At 38.8% G+C, this 18472-nt stretch overlaps 3 protein-coding genes and 1 long non-coding RNA gene across 4 annotated transcripts in view; 2 read left to right on the forward strand and 2 right to left on the reverse strand.

The window, feature by feature from the left end:
- LOC123512554 overlaps window positions 1-3911 on the reverse strand; it is an 81268-nt gene extending 77357 nt beyond the window's left edge. The window contains 1 exon segment of the mRNA XM_045268981.1: window positions 3715-3911. The gene's annotated coding sequence lies outside the window, so the exon portion shown is untranslated.
- Window positions 3912-4832: 921 nt separating this feature from the next.
- Window positions 4833-5829, forward strand: LOC123512701. Its single transcript, XR_006677168.1, has 2 exons — window positions 4833-4992; window positions 5615-5829. It is a non-coding gene; the product is annotated as an uncharacterized LOC123512701 (long non-coding RNA).
- Window positions 5830-7427: 1598 nt separating this feature from the next.
- On the forward strand, window positions 7428-14031 carry LOC123512702 (prolyl 3-hydroxylase OGFOD1-like; the record flags this gene model as incomplete). The annotated part of the gene is made up of 10 exons (XM_045269237.1): window positions 7428-7725; window positions 8362-8501; window positions 8950-9106; window positions 9859-9975; window positions 10234-10325; window positions 10480-10665; window positions 10902-11102; window positions 11693-11852; window positions 12956-13146; window positions 13612-14031. Coding segments are annotated over 10 exons (1692 nt in total), but the record flags the coding sequence as incomplete, so codon positions are not given.
- Window positions 14032-15014: 983 nt separating this feature from the next.
- Window positions 15015-18250, reverse strand: LOC123512703 (protein POLR1D-like). The gene is made up of 3 exons (XM_045269238.1): window positions 18048-18250; window positions 16462-16592; window positions 15015-15809 (listed from the first exon to the last, which is right to left on the reverse strand). The coding sequence occupies exons 1-3, from the start codon at window positions 18071-18073 to the stop codon at window positions 15421-15423; spliced, it is 546 nt and encodes a 181-aa protein (XP_045125173.1). The 5' UTR covers window positions 18074-18250; the 3' UTR covers window positions 15015-15420.
- Between the last annotated feature and the right edge of the window lie 222 nt (window positions 18251-18472).

Consider the following 18472-nt stretch of genomic DNA (forward strand, 5'->3'; position numbering starts at 1 on the left):
CTCTCTCTCTCTCTCTCTCTCTCTCTCTCTCTCTCTCTCTCTCGCCTCATCCACAAGCTTTCTGCCCTTGGAGGAAAATGGGAGGAGGAGGAGGAGGAGGAGGAGGAGGAGGAGGAGGAGGAAGAGGAGGTGGTGGAGATAGGTGGAGGTAGGTGGAGGTAGGTGAGTCCATCGATTGCTCCACCCAGAACAGCCCCGCCCAACCAGCCCCGCCCTAAAGACCACGCCTCCTCCTCCTCCTCCTCCTCCTCCTCCTCCTCCTCCTCCTCCTCCTCCTCATCTTCCTTCGTATCTTTCAAATTTCCATTTCCTGCAGGTAAGGAAAACTAACGTGTGTTTTTTTTATGTGGTGGTGTTGGTGGTGGTGGTGGTGGTGGTGGTGGTGGTAGTAGTAGTAGTAGTAGTAGTAGTAGTAGTAGTAGTAGTAGTAGTAGTAGTAGTAGTAGTAGTAGTAGTAGTAGTAGAAGAAGAAGAAGAAGAAGAAGAAGAAGAAGAAGAAGAAGAAGAAAAATTGCTGTACTGTTTTCTCTCCTTTCGTAATAATAATAATAATAATAATAATAATAATAATAATAATAATAATAATGTGACCAAAAGATAAGAAAAAGAAGAAAATAGAAAAACTGCGTCGGATTTTAAAGATAAGCCAGCAATTTACGAGAGAGAGAGAGAGAGAGAGAGAGAGAGACGTATCTAGAATAACATGGATTCTCTCGTGTCAACAATCTCTCTCTCTCTCTCTCTCTCTCTCTCTCTCTCTCTCTCTCTCTCTCTTTAAAGATTACCTATGCTTGTGTCACCTCCACCATCACCATTACCACCAACACCACCACCATCACCATCACCACCACCACCACCATCACAACCATTACCATAAAACTTCGGTCAAACGTAAACACGCCCTTTCAAATAGATTCGTTCAATGTCACAATTAATCGCCCACTCCCTGCTGCCACCCACATACGTATTGTACATAAGCTTGAAGAGTGAGCGAAACTTTTAAAGGGAGTGTTTCAAAATGTTTCGGTCACCAGAGAGTGAAATCGCAAAATAAATAAATAAATAAATAAAATGGTGATGATAATTGAAACAGTTAATTTTTTTCTCTTTATTCATCATTCATTTTTGTTGTTTTGATAGAGAGAGAGAGAGAGAGAGAGAGAGAGAGAGAGAGAGAGAAATCAAATGACCTTGGAATAAATCGATAAACTGTGAAATCCTCTTAGTGTGAGTGACAACCACTTTGTGTATCGTATCACTCGACCTCTTACATCACTCACAATTACCGTACCGTGTCACAACTATCGTACCGTGTCACAATTATCAACTATCGTACCGTGTCACAACTACCGTACCGTGTCAAAAATTATCAGCTATCGTACCGTGTCACAACTATCGTACCATGTCACAACCACCGTACCGTGTCACAATTATCAGCTATCGTACCGTGTCACAACTATCGTACCGTGTCACAATTATCAGCTATCGTACCGTGTCACAACTATCGTACCGTGTCACAACTATCGTACCGTGTCACAACTATCGTACCATGTCACAACTACCGTACCGTGTCACAATTATCAACTATCGTACCGTGTCATAACTATCGTACCGTGTCACAACTATCGTACCATGTCACAATTACCAACTATCGTACCGTGTCACAACTATCGTACCGTGTCACAACTACCGTACCGTGTCACATTATCGTACCCGTGTCACCTCAGCGCTCAAATCTGGTCACCGGAACACACATAATTGATGATGACAAGTTATGCAAATGTTTCGTTACCCTAAATTGCTTCCAAAATGAATGGCAAGGGAAAATAAGAGTAATAATTGATACTTTTAGAATTTGTGACCTCGTACGTTTTTATTAAAGTTATCGTACGTGGAAAAATGACAAGAACAGGAACAAGAACAAGAACAACAAGAAAAGCAGGAACAAGAACAAGAGTGGTAATCGACATTCAAAAATAAATATATAAATAAATAATAAATAAAAAAAATACAGACAATCTTAAAGTAATATATTTTCTCTCCTTTTGAAATGAATGGCAAGGTAAAATAAGAGTAATTATTTAAACCTCCTTTTTTTTTTATTTCTGACCTCGTACGTGGAAAAATTACATGAAGAAGAACAAGAACAAGAACAAGAGTGATAAGCGACATTCAAATATAAAAAAGAAAGAAGAACAGACAATCTTATAGAGTAATATATATTTTTTCCTTAAAATGACTGGCAAGGTTTGTAAAATAAGAGCAACAATTTAAGCTTTAAGAATTTGTGACCTCGTACGTTTTATATAAGTTATCGTACGTGAAAAAATTATAAGAAAAATAAGAAAAAGAACAAGAATAAATGATAATCGACATTCAAATAACATTCCTTCTCTTAAAATGAATGGCAAAATAAAATAACAGTAACAATTAAAGCTTTTTTTTTTTTTTTAGAATTTCTGACCTCGTACATTTTATAATAGTTATCGTACATGAAAAAAAAAATGACATGAAGAAGAAGAAGAAGAAAAGGAACAAGATCAAGAACAAGAAGAACAAGAATCGACATTTAAATATATAAAAAAAGAAAGATAAAAAGAAGACATACTAACAAATCTTATAAAACATTTTCTTTCTCACTCTTTATATAACAACAAAAAATGAAAACCATCTTCATATTTTAATCTTCACCAATATTCCTTTCTTTACACTACCGAGAAAAAAAGAAAAAAAAAAGAAAAAGATTACAGACATGAACGATTGCTATCTTTGAACCATATGGAACACCACCCCCTCTCTCTCTCTCTCTCTCTCTCTCTCTCTCTCTCTCTCTCTCTCTATTTACGTGGGAGTGAATGAATGATGTGTTAGTCTTTCCTCTTTAAGCATTTAATAGTGTGTGATTATTTCTAAACACATCGCCTACGCAACTCTCTCTCTCTCTCTCTCTCTCTCTCTCTCTCTCTCTCTCTCTCTTTAATCGTGTAATACGCTAGGATTGTGTGGTTCTTTTTAAAATCTCTCTCTCTCTCTCTCTCTCTCTCTCTCTCTCTCTCTCTCTCTCTCTCTCTCTCTGTGTGTGTGTGTGTGTGTGTGTGTGTGTGTGTGTGTGCCCACGTAAAATTTGATAGGTTGATAGATGGAAAGATAGATAGATAAATAAATAGATAGACAAATAAATAGATAGATAGATAGATAGATAAATAAATAGATAAATAAATAAATAGATAGATAAATAAATAGATAGATAAATACATAAATAAATAAGTAATAAATCAAATAATGGTCCTCTTAACCTACACAATCTATAGAAAGGCGAAATACAAAACAGAACAAGATTAAATCATTTCTCTACGACTTAACATTGTATTCTGGTTGTCATGGAAACTGTTATCTCTTGTTATCTAACGGAACAATGCTATCTGAGTCTCGGTGGGTGGGGTGGTGGTGGTGGTAGTAGTAGTAGTAGAAGTAGAAGTAGAAGTAGAAGAAGAAGAAGAAGAAGAAGAAGAAGAAGAAGAAGAAGAAGAAGAAGAAGGAGGAGGAGGAGGAGGAGGAGGAGGAGGAGGAGGAGGAGGAGGAGGAGGAGGAGGAGGAACATCAAAAATAACAACAAAAAAATGAACAAGAAAGGGAAAAAAATGTGTGTGTGTGAGAGAGAGAGAGAGAGAGAGAGAGAGAGAGAGAGAGAGAGAGAGAGAGAGAATCACTTACCTCTCGTAGCATTGCCATTAACATCACCAATATCCAACTCCTCTTCTTCTTCTTCCTCTCTTCCTCTTCCTTCTTCCTCTTCTTCCTCCACCTCTACTCTTACTCCTCCTCCTCTTGTTTCTTCTTTCTTGACACTCTTCTCTTCAGTTCCTCCTCTTCTTCCTCTTGTTTGTATAGTGTCTTCCTCTCCTCCTCCTCCTCCTCCTCCTCTTCCTTTCACCATATGTCTTCCCTTTACACTCTCCTCCTCCTCGTCCTCCTTCATCTCTTCTCCCTCTCCTCCTCCTCCTCCTCCTCCTCCTCCACCACCACTACCACCACCACCTCCTCCTCTTCTTCCTCCTTCTCCTCCATCCTCTTCATCCATTTTTTTAATTATTATATACTCTCTCTCTCTCTCTCTCTCTCTCTCTCTCTCTCTCTCTCTCTCTCTCTCTTGTTTACTTTCTATCAAGCAGTTTTTATTTTCTTTTTCTTTATCTTTAAAATGTTTTCTTATTCCTTCATTTCTTCCTCACTTTTTTTCCTAATTCCTTTTTTTATTCATTTTTTTCATTTCACAGATTTTCAAAGTTAATGTAAGTTGTTTTTCTAAGTTTTTCTCTCTCTCTTGCGCAACACGTGGCGTAGTTCACTTATGGTCCACTTAGAACACTTCAGCGGCACTTTTCGGCGTCTTAAAGTGAACTAAAACGTAAAGACGGGAGGTGGAAATCATAACAGAACAAAATAAAAAAGAGAAGGGGAGGGAGAAAGTCACACACATCCACCTCCCTCTCCTGCCATCAGCTGACTGACTCTTCGCTTCTTCATGTCATCCTCATCCCCCGCCCCCTCTCTCCCTCTCCTCGCTGGAAAGAGGGAGAGGTAATTTGCTTGAAGTTAGTGTTTTTCTAGATATGATAATAAATAAATAACTAGTATATTATTAGTAGTGTTTCCTTAAAACTTACAAGATTAAACTCCATTCCTAAGAAAATAAGCAGAAAATTATCTAAGACAGACATACTTTTCCATAGATTCGCTTTTATGATCCGTTCTAACTGTATATTCAACTCAACTTGTTTATAATAAATAGAAAAAAATAATAATCTATCCTCAGTTACATGCATTTTTCATTATATTTCCCTGGTTAAAAAGAAAAACAAATAAGATACCACAAAGATCAAGATCAAGCGAGAGCATTTGGACCCAGACCGAGACCTCATCCCTCACTCCTCAGACACGTGCTTATGTGTATCTGTAAACCACTAAAACCTTAAGGAACAGCTAGGAAACGTGAGTAAATCCTGACTTACAAACCTTTCCACTTCTCCCAGCTCATTTGTGTCCTATCCTGAGAACATAAAAGACAACATATTAAAAAATCAATGATAATGAAGTAGTCTTTCACGCGTAAATAAGAGGGATGTGGTTTAGCGAAAATTTACCGGCGTGTGAGTGAGCGTAAAGGTGATGTTACGAGGAATGGAAGGCTGGGACGCTGGCATGTGTGAGAGGGTAGCTGGGAGAGGAAAGTGAGAGTATTTGGACGGGAAGGAATGCAAGAGAGAGAGAGAGAGAGCTGTAAAAGAAGGGAAAAAAAAAAGAAAAAATTGAGAGCTGAAAAGGGAAAAAAGAGAGAGAGAGAGAGAGCTGGAAAGGGAAAGAGAGAGAGAGAAGGATTGGAGAAAAGAAATCTGGAAAGAAAGAGAAAGAACTGAAAATAATGAGAGAGAGAGAGAGAGAGAGAGAGAGAGAGAGAGAGAGAGAGAAAAAAAAATTCAAACCATCACATTTATCAATCACTCTACTTATCCACTTTTCCTTTTTTTTGTCAGATGAAAAAAAAAATACACCTTTTTACCAACACACTAATAATGACTCTCCCTCTTCATCTACCCCATCTTCACCCACACAGACACACCAAATATAGCTGCAACACAAACAAACAACAAAGAAGATGGCAAAGAAGAGGAAGAGGAGTGGAAGCAACACACAAAATAAAAACTTGAAAGAGAAGAAGGAAGAGGAACAAAATAAAGAAGACATGACAAAAGAAGATAAAGAGAGTAAAAGTGGAGAGAAGGAGATAGAGAAGATGGAAAAGATGACTTCTATTAATGCAGAGATGAAGATGCAGAAGAAGAAGAAGAAAATGGGAGGTTTGCAGATAGAAGGAAGAGAAAATGAAGAAGAAAAAGAGGAGAAGAAAGATTTGAAAGTAAATAAAGAAGAAAAGGGAGAAGGAAAAGAAGAGAAGAAGGGTGGTTTGGAGGAAAGAGTAAATGGAAAAGATAAGAAAGAAGGGAAGAAGAAGAAAAAGAAGAAAGGAAGTTTACAGATGGAAGGAAGAGAAAATGGAGAAGAAAAGAAGGAGGAGGAGAAAGACTTGCAAGGAGTAAATAAAGAAGAAAAGAAAGAAGGAAAAGAAGAGAAGAAGGAAGGTTTGGAGGAAGGAGTGAATGTAGAAGGTAATGAAGAAGGGAAGAAGAAGAAGCGGAAGAAAAAGAAGAAAGTTTTACAGATAGGAGTAAAAGAAGAAAACATGGAGGAAGAGAAAATGAAGAAGGAAAATTTGCAGATGGAAGGAGTGAATGCAGAAAAAGAAGAAGGGAAGAAAACAGAAGAAAAATTATCACAAGAAGAAGAGAAGAAGGAAAAAGATAATAATGGTACTGTATTTCCCTTCACATTTCGTCTATATGATAATGATAGTAATAATGATGCAAAATAATAAAAAAATAAAGTAAAAAGGAGATAGTAGAAGATAGGTAAACAATACACACTAACCTATTATCGTTTTTCTCACTCACAGAGGCCACAAAGAAGAAGAGGAAGAGGAAGAAGAAGAAGAAGAAGTTAACCGATGACACCAACACAACATCTACTAACACCATCACCATCACCACCACCACCACCATCACCACACCACCTTCACCATCAGGACAAAAGAAGAGGAAGAGGATGAAGGGGAAGATGGAGCAAGGAACTGAATCAAATGTCATTAAAGAAGAAAAAGAGAAGATAGATGACGATGCCTCACCAGCCAAGAAAATAAAGATAGAGGCAAATGAGAGTGATAAAGATGGGACAGGGAAGAAGAAGAGGAAGAAAAAGAAGAAGAAGAAGAAGGGAAAAATGAGTCAGGAAGGGAACGCAGCCATGAATGAAAGTAAAGACGAAGGAAAAGAAATAAAGAAGGAAAATATGAATGAAAATAACGATGGAATGAAAGTGGTGATGAATAAGATGAATAAACAAACACAAGGAGAGGGAAAAACTGCAAAAACAAACAAGAAAAATGCAGAAAATGAGACAAAAGAAGAAAATGGAAGTCTTGACATAACAGAGAAGGAAGAAAAGAAGGAAGACAACAAAACAGATGAAACAGAGAAGGGGGAAGAGAAGAAAGGCAAAAAGAGAAAGAAGAAGAGGAAGAGGAAAGGAAACCAGAGTGACAGTAGTGCAAAAGATGAAGGAAAGGAGAAAGAAGAGGAGGAGGAGGAGGAAGAGGAAGTACCAGTGAAGAAGATGAGAAAAGAAGATACCAAGAAGAATGAGGAAAAGGAGGAAGAGAAGATAGGGAAGAACATGAAGGAAAACAAGAAGAAGCAAAAACAAAATAATAAGTAACACAAAACTCATAAATGCAACACAACCAAATAAGAAAAATAAGAAAATGGGAGAAGGAAATGAAGACAAGGAAACACCAGCAAAAAAAATGAAAAAGGAGGAAAAAACAAAACCAGGAAATAAAAATAGAAGCTGAAAATGAAGTCAAAATCACAAGCCAGCCAATTCTCACAGCCTCACAGAAAAAGAAGCTGAGGAAGAAGAAGAAAGCTTTGGAGAAAGAAGCTGCGGGTGTCACTGTAAGCTTCAAAGAGACCAGTGAAGCCACAGCCACAGCCAGCAGGGACAGCAGTGTGGTGGTGCCTGTCCTTCACTCATGCTGTGGTAGTGAAGAAAGCAAGCAGAAGATAAAGAATGGATGGCAGCTAGCGGAAGGTCATGAGGACTCTCTTGTTGGTATGTGTGTTTGTGGGTGTTATCTTACCTAACCTAACCTTTGTCTTTCCCATAGAAGGTGCCTAGAAGTTACCACTTTCTCCTCTTACATAAAAAGAAATAAGATAAAGAAATATATATAACTGTGTATAAAATCTCTATCTCTGTCTCTTTCGCCTTCTCTTTCTCCTTCTCTCACTAACTTTTTGTCTCTTCTGCACCCTCTCTCTTTCTCTTCTCTCTTCCTCTTTCTGTCACTAATGTTGTCTTTCTTGCATTTATTTCCCTCTCTCTGTCTCTCCTCTTTATACTTTCTTCTCTCACTTTCCTCCTCCCTCTTGCATGTCTCTTTCTCTCCTCTCCTCCTCTCCATCTCTCTTTCCTTCTTCTCTCCATCTCTATCCTTCTTCTCTCCATCTCTCCTCCTCCTCCTCCTCTCTCTCTCCTCCTCTCTCTCTCTCCTCTCCTCTCTCTCTCTCCTCTCCTCTCCTCTCCTCTCCTCTCCTCTCCTCTCCTCTCTCTCTCCTCTCTCTCTCTCTCTCTCTCTCTCTCTCTCTCTCTCTCTCTCTCTCTCTCTCTCTCTCTCTCTCTCTCTCTCTCTCTCTCACTCCTCCCTCTCTCCTTCTCTCCTCCTCTCACTAACCTCATCTCCTGCAGAAGGTGACGTAGAAGTGATCCGGAAGCCGTTTCTCTCCTGCTACGTCAAGAACCTGTTGGAGAATGAAGTGTTTTTAGAGGGAGTCAAGAAAGAGTTAGCTGACATTCCTCTCCTCGCTAAGAACAATGATCTGTATAAGGTTTGTGTACTGGTGTGGTGGTGGTGGTGGTGGTGGTGAGTTAGTAGAAGTTATATTTTTAGTTTTGGTAGGTTGTAGTGGGTGTTTTGGGGTGTTGGAGGGTGTTTGTGTGTTTAATGGTAGTTTGAGAAGCAGGTATCCAGTCAAGCAAACAGTCAGTCAGTCAGTCAACCAGTTAGTCAGTCAATCATTCATTCAGTCAGTCACTCTCAATCCTCCTATGCTCCCTAACTTCCAAAGTAGTCTGCTGTGAGAGACTTTATCAGAAGCCTTTTTTATATCCATTAATCAGTCAGCCAGTCAGTCAATCAGTCAGTCAATCAATCAGTCAACATAACCTAACCTATTCACAATGCAGTCAATCAAACAGTCAATCAGTCAGTCAAAACCTAACCTATTCACAATGCCGAGGGAGTGACTGTAACTGTACCACCACCCACCCTGACAGTTCCACCAGACGCCAGACCTCAAGAGCGTCACCACCCCTTACATCTCTGCCCTGAGGGACTTCCTGTACAATGACATGAGGGTCTGGCTACAGGATATCACAGGACTCCCTCTGCAGGACACCGTTGACATGGGGTCCTCCAGATACAGTTACACAGGTAGTATTAGTATTAGACTTACTCCTTCAGTACTGGGATGCATTTTTACCTTGAGATTTGTGTACCATTAGACCATTTTATTGACATTAGGAAAGGTCTATGGAGGTCAGAAGATTAATGGCCACAGTCTTCACATTTTAATCCCTTCAGTACTGGAACGCATTTTTACCTTGAGATTTGCATACCATTAGACCATTTTATTGACATTAGGAAGGGTCTATGAAAGTCAGAAGATTAATGGCAACAGTCTTCACTATTTTAAGTTCCATTAGGATTAGCTGTCCCTGCCTGACCTTTCCTGCATTGTGAAGGTCGGGAAGTTTGATGTTTGTATTACTGCTTCCCTCTTGTTAACCCCTTCAGTAGCATGACACATTTCCATATTCATTCTACTTACTATTTGATAATAATAATAATAATAATAATAATAGTAGTAGTAGTAGTAATAATAAACAAAAACATTTATGGATTTTTCAGTTTTAACACAATTTCTGCATTTTTGTCATTTCTCAGTAATCCAAGTGTAATAATAATAATAATAATGATGATGATTATGATAATGATGATGGGAATAATAATAATGATAATAATAAACAAAAAACAACATTAATAGATTTTGTTTTAGTTAGAGATTTGCATTTTCACCACAATTCTCCATAGCACAGGTGTAATAATAATAATAATAATGATGATGATGATGATGATGTCTTGGTGGTGAGTGTTGAGGTGCTGAGGTGTGTGTGTGCCGGCAGATGTGTTGCTGTGCCATGATGATGTGCTGGAGGGCCGCCTCATCGCCTACATCCTCTACTTGGTTCCTCCGTGGACCAGCGAGGACGGTGGCACTCTTGACCTCTTCTCCTGTGATGGTATTTTATTGATTTATTTACTTTTTTTTATTGTTTCTATTTACTTTTTCTTTCATTTTTTTCTTTTTTATATACAAAGTGATCATAACAAGACTCTAAAATATAACTACACACACGCTCCCCATTACGCTCCATAATGGGGAAGGCCGAAAGGGTGACCAGCAGACGACCGTGGTGGTGAATTACACACACACACACACACACACACACACACACACACACAGACAAGGGTTTACCGAGGCATCACTATTTTTGCAGACAGCGGCCAACCAAAGGAGATCGTGAGGTCGCTGGTCCCCAAGAACAATGCCTTTGCCTTCTTCCAAGTCTGCCCCACCTCCTTCCATCAGGTGGGTGACTGACTGACTGAACTGAATGAATGAATGAATGAATGACTAGATGGCTGATTTGATGACTGACTGACTGACTAGATGTCTGATTGGATGACTGACTGACTGACACAACACCACACCTTGCAACACTCATGACAACACTTTTTTGCAGGTTTCCGAGGTTCTGTCACGGAACAAAACTCGTCTGTCAATCAACGGGTGGTTCCACGGCCCCCCGGTGATGCAGCAGCAGGGGAAGATGCCCCCTCCCCTGCCCCCCGATGCCCCAGGACAGTCTGAAGGCAGCGGAAAGTGTTCAATTATTCCCCCGCCCTTCACTGCTCCGGGAGACTTTGAGGTGAGGGGAAAAATGTTTGGGGTTCTGTTACATTCTCTCTCTCTCTCTCTCTCTCTCTCTCTCTCTCTCTCTCTCTCTCTCTCTCTCTCTCTCTCTCTCTCTCTCTCTCTCTCTCTCTCTCTCTCTCTGTCTTGTTTTCTACGCATGCAAGACAAACAAGTAACACAGTTTTTCTTATTGACTTCTACACATGGAAGACAATTAAGTAACACAGTTTTTCTCATTGTAACCCATAGGAGGAAGATTTCTACGCATGGATTAACCCGATCTACCTTGACCCGGAGACACAGCGGGAGATCAGGAGGAAGTTCAGTGAGTCGTCTGAGGTGGCACTGGAGAACTTCTTGACGCAGGAGGTGAATGAGAAGGTGTCCATGGCCATGTGGTACTGCAAGGCGTGGAAGCAGAGCGGACCCCCAAACAGACAGTCTTATCAGGTAAACTGTGACCGTGTGTGTGTGTGTGTTTGTTTGATTCTTGGAGTGTTATTTTTTTTTTTTTTTTTTTTTTTTTTTTCTTTTTCATCTATTTGTACTTTTTTTATGGATCTTTTCTTTTGCTTTTTTTTTTTTTTTTTTTTTTTTTTTTAGATTTCTTCCAATTTTGTAACTTCCAATATCCTTCAGTCAGCATTCAAAACAATAGTGCTTAAATCTTTCTCTCTCTTCCATAATCTTTTCTCTCTCTCTCTCTCTCTCTCTCTCTCTCTCTCTCTCTCTCTCTCTCTCTCTCTCTCTCTCTCTCTCTCTCTCTCTCTCTTTTTCTCTCTGTCCCTCTTTCTTCCTTCCTTCACATTTTTTCTTCTCTCTCCCTCTTCCTTCCCTCTTTCACATTCTTCTCTCTCCCTCTTCCTTCACATTCGTTGTCTCCCTCTTCCTTCCTTCCTTCACATTCTTTTCATCTCTCACCATCTTCCTTCCCTCCTTCACATTCTTCTCTCTCCGTCCCTCCTCCTTCACTCCATCACATTCTTTTTCATCTCTCACCATCTTCCTCCATCCTTGACACTCCATCGTCTTCCCTGCAGTACCTCCCGTGGGATGACATGCCGCAGGAGGTGAGGGAGTGCCAAAGGTTCCTGCAGTGTGAGGCGTTCTTCCTGGTCCTGTCGCAGCTCACGGGACTCCGCCTGCACACCATGGCACCGCAGGACTCAGATGATGACTCCGAGGATGAGGAGGATATTGGTGAGTGTGTCTGTGTGTTCATTCGTTGGTGTTTGTGTTGGGTTGCAATTTTTTTTCTCTCTCTCTCTCTCTCTCTCTTCCTGTGTGTGTTTGTTTTTTGTGTGTGTTTAGGTTTTCTTTTTTATTTTTCACTTTTTTTTTTTTTTTCTCTTTTGCTTTTTCTTTTCTATTTTCTTTTCCCTTCATGTTTTTTCATATTTTTCTGTCTGTCTATGTCTGTTTCTTGGTGTTTGATTTGTGTTGAGTTCTCTTCTTTTCCTCTTCTCTTGTTTTTTTTTTTTTCCTTTTCCATTTTTCTTTTTTTTTTTTTTTTTTTTACAATTCTATTTTTCATTTTCTCTTCTCTTCATGTTTATCTTTTCCTTTTCTTTTTCCTGCTTTTCTCTTTTTCTCTCTTCTCTTCCTGTTTATTTTTTCCTTTTTTTTTCCTATTTCTTTTCTCCTTGTTTATCTTTTTCTTTTCTTCCTTTTTACATTTGTAATTCTTTTCTCTCTTTTCCTGTTTATCTTTTCCTTTTCTTTTTTCTCTCCTCTTTATCCTTTTCTTTTCTTTCTTAACATTTCAATTTTTTCTTCTCTCTCTTCCTTTTACATTCCTCTTCTCAAGTAGCCGAGTCTGTGTGTGTGTTTGCTGGTGACCTATCATAACCACAACACTCAACTATAGTCTGTCTACTTTAAAATGGTTCCCAGGTCTCAGGCTAAATAGTGTCCCAGGAATTCATGCATGGTTGTGAGATCTTGAGGAAAACTGTGAGCTGTCCTTGTATTATGTGCATTGATCAACAGAAAAGTATTATTCACATCAAATCAATGACTTTATCAATAAGCCACAATGTGTTTGAAATCCAGGAGACATTTTAGAGTAGACAGACTATACAACTTTTTTAGAAGAATATAGTCCTTACTCATTATATTTTTTTTTTTCAACCAAATCTAACCTACCTAATCTTAACTAAAAGAATACAGTCCCCCATTTATTTATTTTGCTTTATTTTCTATTTATTCATTAGTTTATTTTTTTTTTTTTGCAGTCCACCCCAACCCAATCTATTTATTTATTTATTCTATTTATTCATCTATTTTTTTTCTCTCTTCCCCAGTCCAACCCAACCCAAGGAGTCGAGTGGAGGTGCAGCGCTGGAGCCACAAATGCTACACGCTGCTGAGGGACGATGACTGCACTGACCGCCGCTCCGCCCTCGACGCCTACCTCTTCAATAATGTGAATAGTCTGTGGAACGAGACCATGGGCGGCCACATCTCCTACATAGAGAAGGACGAGGATGAGGAGGTGAGTCTGTCTTGTTTTGTACGAAGTTCTCTCTCTCTCTCTCTCTCTCTCTCTCTCTCTCTCTCTCTCTCTCTCTCTCTCTCTCTCTCTCTCTCTCTCTCTCTCTCTCTCTCTCTCTCTCTCTCGGAGGAGGAGGAGGAATGAACTGAAGAAACACAAGGAGTAGGGAGTAATTGAAGGATAGAAGAAGAAAACAAAGAGAGGAATGGAATAAGGAAAGGAAGAAATAAAAAAATTGGAGTAAGAAGACTAAGGAGAAGAAATAGGAGGAAAGAAAATGAGAAGGAATAAGAAGGAGAAACAAGAAGAGGAGTGAGGAATAAGATGTATACAAAGGAATACAAAGGAGGTTTAAATAGAGAGAAGTAAGAAAGAGAAGAAGGAGAGAGACACATACACACACACACACATACCCTTCCCAACACACAAACAGACTTATATCCCTGTCTTTTCATCTTTCCACAGTTACTGACAGTGGAGCCCAAAAAAAACACTCTGAGCCTGGTGTATTGTGACGCCCAGACAATGCGTTTCACCAAGTACATCAACTCCTCCTCTGTGGGCCTGGAAAACAACTCCCACTACTACAACATCTCCTGTGTCTACTATGAGTGATTGATTGGCCCTCTGTGTGTGTGTGAGTGTGTAAGAGAGAGAGAGAGAGCAATTTTAGCAAGTCAAGATATAATAGCAAGGTTTACGATGAATAATAGAGCTTAGTGTGCATTACCTGTGATCCTAAATGTAAGATTAAGTTATTTGCAGCATTGGATTTTGCTCAGTTTGCTGGTAACTGACTGGTGGGAGACGCTCAATGTGATGTGATCCAACTCTTTACAATAGTTGAGAGTTACTGTTGTGAAGTAAAGTGGTGTTAGCAAATGAGCACGCGTTTTTTTATTATTTTTGCTTCCCTCGTAACTTTCCCAAATATTCTCGACACATATACGTTTCATGAGTCAAATATTACACAGAACACATCATTCATTCAACATACATGATAAATACCAAATGAGCACATCTTTATTTTTTTTTTTCCCTCGTAATTTTTCCAACTATTTTCGCCACATATCCGTTTCATGAGTCAAACATTACACAGAACACATCATTCAAAGCATATGAGCACATCTTTTTTATTCTTTTTTTGCTTCCCTCATAACTTTTCCAAATATTTTCAGCATATACACGTTTCATGAGTCAAATATTACACAGAACACATCATTCAACATACAAGATACACAAAACATCAGAAAAGTTACTTAAGTGTACGCAATTAACCTCTTCAGTACCATGACACATTTTCATATCCATTCTTTCAAGAGAGAGGTGTCGAGATATTTCTCCCTGAACCTTGATTAATTCTTTTCATTCTTTTATGGAGCCTACAATTCAAGTGGGCCTTTTTTTTTCTAATATTAATTTTTTTCCCTTGGTAGTTCTCCCTCTTACATAAAAAAAAATAAATAAATAGATAAAAAAATTCTGGTTACTATTTGGTAATTGTATTCAGCTTCAGAAACTTACATGGGGATTAGAATAGTGAAGACTGTGGCCATTAATCTCCTGACCTCCATAGACCCTTCCTAATGTCAATAAAATGGTCTAATTGTACCTAGATCTCACTCACATTCATTCTGCTTACTATTTGGTGATTTTATACAGCTTCAGAAAATTATGTGGGGGTTTGAAATAGTGAAGACTTTGGCCATTAATCTTCTGACCGCCATAGACCCTTCCTAATGTCAATAAAATGGTCAAATCACACCCAAAACTCAAGGTAAAAATGCATCCCAGTACTGAAGAGGCTAAGTGAGGAGGTAATAATTGGTGAGTGACAAAGATTACTATCATAAATATAACCTTTTTTCATGATCCTGAATAAACTCCATTTGTAACACAGAACACGGCAATACTGACAATAATACTGAACGACAGAGAGGGGATGGCGACAAACAGAGAGGGACGCTGGATTGAGGAACACCACTACTTCTAGGAAACGACAAGAAATGAGTTTGTTATGAGAAATTTTTGTTACCTCGTGTCTCTCTCTCTCTCTCTCTCTCTCTCTCTCTCTCTCTCTCTCTCTCTCTCTCTCTCTCTCTCTCTCTCTCTCTCAAACAACCAGTATATCTTATCATTATCAGGTATGACAAATAAATACTACTACTACTACTACTACTACCACTACTACTACTACTACTCATTCACCCAGTCCTTCCTCCATAAATAAACACAAACACACATACATACACCACCACCACCACCACCACACTACTATCTTTTATCCTCTACTCCCTCCTTGGCGGTACTTGGTGTAAAATTAATCCTCCTCGACAACACAGCAACCTGAGCTCTCGTTTTCTGCGTCTTCATCTTTCCCCTTCCTTTGTCATCCTTCCTATCGTCTGATGCCTTCTTAGTCCCCAACTCCAGCCCAGAGTCAGTCCAGGTAAACATATTCTTCTCTCTCTCTTTCCTGGTCTTCTTGGTGTTTGTGGGGGCGTCTTGGTGGTCTGTGGGCTTCCTGGGGGCCTTGGTGCTGGCGTGAAGGTAAACTCTCTTGTACGTGTTCTTGTCTCTCTCCTCCTGCTCTCTTCTCCTCCGCCCTCGTTCACATCGCGTCTGTTCCTGCTTCTCCTTGGCGCGGTTTGAGGCCATTGCTCCTGTTGTTTTGAGGGCTTGGTTAGTGTTATAGGTGCTGCTACTACTACTACTACTATTGCTGCTACTATTACTACTACTACTTCAATTTTTTTTTTTTTTTTTTTTTTCTTGGTGCGGTTTGAGGCCATTGCTCCTGTTAATTTGAGAGATTGGTTAGTGATTTAGGTACTACTACTACTACTACTACTACTACTACTACTAATCTTGATACTCTTTCTTTTCTTTCTTCCTTCTTGGTGTAGTTTGATCCCTTTGCTCCTGTTTTCTTTTAGTTTACAATGCCTATAATTAGTATTAGAAGTGTTATTACCCTTCTTACTACTACTACTACTACTACTACTACTACTACTACTACTACTACTACTACTACTACTACTACTTCTACTTCTACTACAACTACTACTACTAATCTTGATGTTCTTATTCACCCATTTGGCAACCACACTCAATCTTCGCAGAGTTCTAAGACACTGCGAATCAATTTCCGGAATACCAACATACATAACAATGAAAAAAAGAAAAGAGAATTGGAGGAAAAGAAAGACACAGATACAGACACACAAAAACAAACTAAACATAAACAAAACAAATAAATCAATAAACACAAACAGACAAAAACGCAAAAAAAAAAAAAAAACACAAATGACTGACCGAGCAGAGTGTTTTGAAGGAAGGTCTTGTTGGTGGACGGCAGGCGACATTTTATCCACCCTGATGGCCCACACTCCTGCGCCCGCTGAGCCCCACGCTGAGCCTCCCGCAGTAACGCCTCCTCCGCCAGCCTGGGGGGAGTACAGTACTAAACAGGGAGACGTGGAATTAAAGGAGGATTTTTGGCAGGTTATTGAGTATAGTATTGAAGAGAGTGTGAGATTTAAAGGGTATTTTTGGCAGGTTTTCGAGCATAGTCTTAAAAAAAGGGGACGTAGGATTTTTTAAAGAAATTTTTGGCAATTTTTTTTAGCATAGTATTAAATAGGGGGGAGTGAGATTTAAGAGGGATTTTTTTAGCATAGTTTTAAACAGAGGGCAGTGAGATTTGAAGAGGATTTTTTTGCAGGTTTTTGAACAGTCTTAAACAGGAGGAAGTAAAATTTAAGAGGGATTTTTTACGTTTTTTTTTTTTTTTTTTTTTTTTATCCATAGTCTTAAATAGAGGGATGTGGGATTTAAGAGGGATTTCTAGGACATTTTTGAGCATAGTCTTAAACAGAGGGATGTGGGATTTTCAAGGGGGATTTTTGACAAGTTTTGGTGGACCTTCAGAGTTTTTCATGTTGATTTTTAGGGGTTTTGGGTTTACAAGTATGTTTCAAAGGTTATTTCATGGATTTGTAGGATTTCTTAGGATTTACATGGGTCTGTGGTTCATGAGTGGGAGATGTTTACAAGATGTCCTTCCTTTATGTCAAATATAGAAGTTTGTCTCCTTACACTTTTGGGGAAACAAGAAATATTATCCATTTTGGTATCCCTGACTAACCAAAAACCCAAACAAACTCAATCTATGCTACCATAACCCTTAAACTACCTTAACCAAAGCTAATCTAATCCAACTTCACCCTAATCTAACTTCTTAAAGGGGCAAATATAGCAGTAATAGCCAAATAGCACCAGTACTAAACACTAATGGTCACAAATAGGTGTTCGGTACGTCACACGGATTTTTAGCATTTGAAGTGGAAGAAGAGGAAAATCAACAACAAGGTCTCATATTTTCTCATTTTCATCACAATGCAGTAATTTCAGAGGGAATAAAACATCACTTTTATTTTATTTATCTATTTTTTTTGTATTTATTTACTTTTTTTTTTTTTTTTTTTTTAGGTTTTTAGCGTTTCAAGTGGAGGAAGAGGAAAATCAACAAGGCGTCATATTTTCTGCAGTAATTTCTGAGGGAATAAACAGTACTTCTATTTTATTCATCTATTTTTTTATTTGTTTTCTTAGCGTTTCAAGTGAAGGAAGAGGAAAAATCAACAACAAGGCCTCATATTACCTCGTTTTCATCGCAAGGCAGTATATACTTTCTGAGGGAATAAACAGAATATACATTTATTTCATCTATCAATTTATTTTTATTTATTAGGAATATATAAAAACTACTGATTTGCGACGAAAACGAAGTACAAATGAATTCCAAACACGTCAAAAACTACCAGAAAAAATAAATAGATCCATCGTGATAATAGATGTTGGAGTAAGACTATTAATTCACCATATTTTCCTTGACTCACCTGGACAGTTCATCATCAGTCACCATCCTCACTCTCTCTCTCTCCACTGTTCCGAGTCAATTCCTTCAGTCACTCACGAATTCTGACCTTCCTCCACGCCACACAATGCAATCTACACCAATTCCTGTCATCAGTTACAAGAGAGAAGCAGAAAGGCTCTCCTCTCAGAATGTTTTGTATGTTGTTGGACTTTAAGCAATTTTTACGGCGCCATCTTGTTCTTGATCTTTATTCTCTCTCTCTCTCTCTCTCTCTCGTTACATGGGTTTTCAAGAGTTCTTTTATGATTATAGTGACAAACTAACATGTCTACATTACCGACATGAAAGACACGCATAAAAAATGGCTATACTTGATTATAACTTTTTTTTTTCGTCTCTAGTGACACTTGTACTACGAACAGAAGAAACATCCTTGAAATCCTG

Source organism: Portunus trituberculatus, chromosome 34, assembly GCF_017591435.1.
Source record: "Portunus trituberculatus isolate SZX2019 chromosome 34, ASM1759143v1, whole genome shotgun sequence".
NCBI classification, from domain to species: domain Eukaryota; kingdom Metazoa; phylum Arthropoda; class Malacostraca; order Decapoda; family Portunidae; genus Portunus; species Portunus trituberculatus.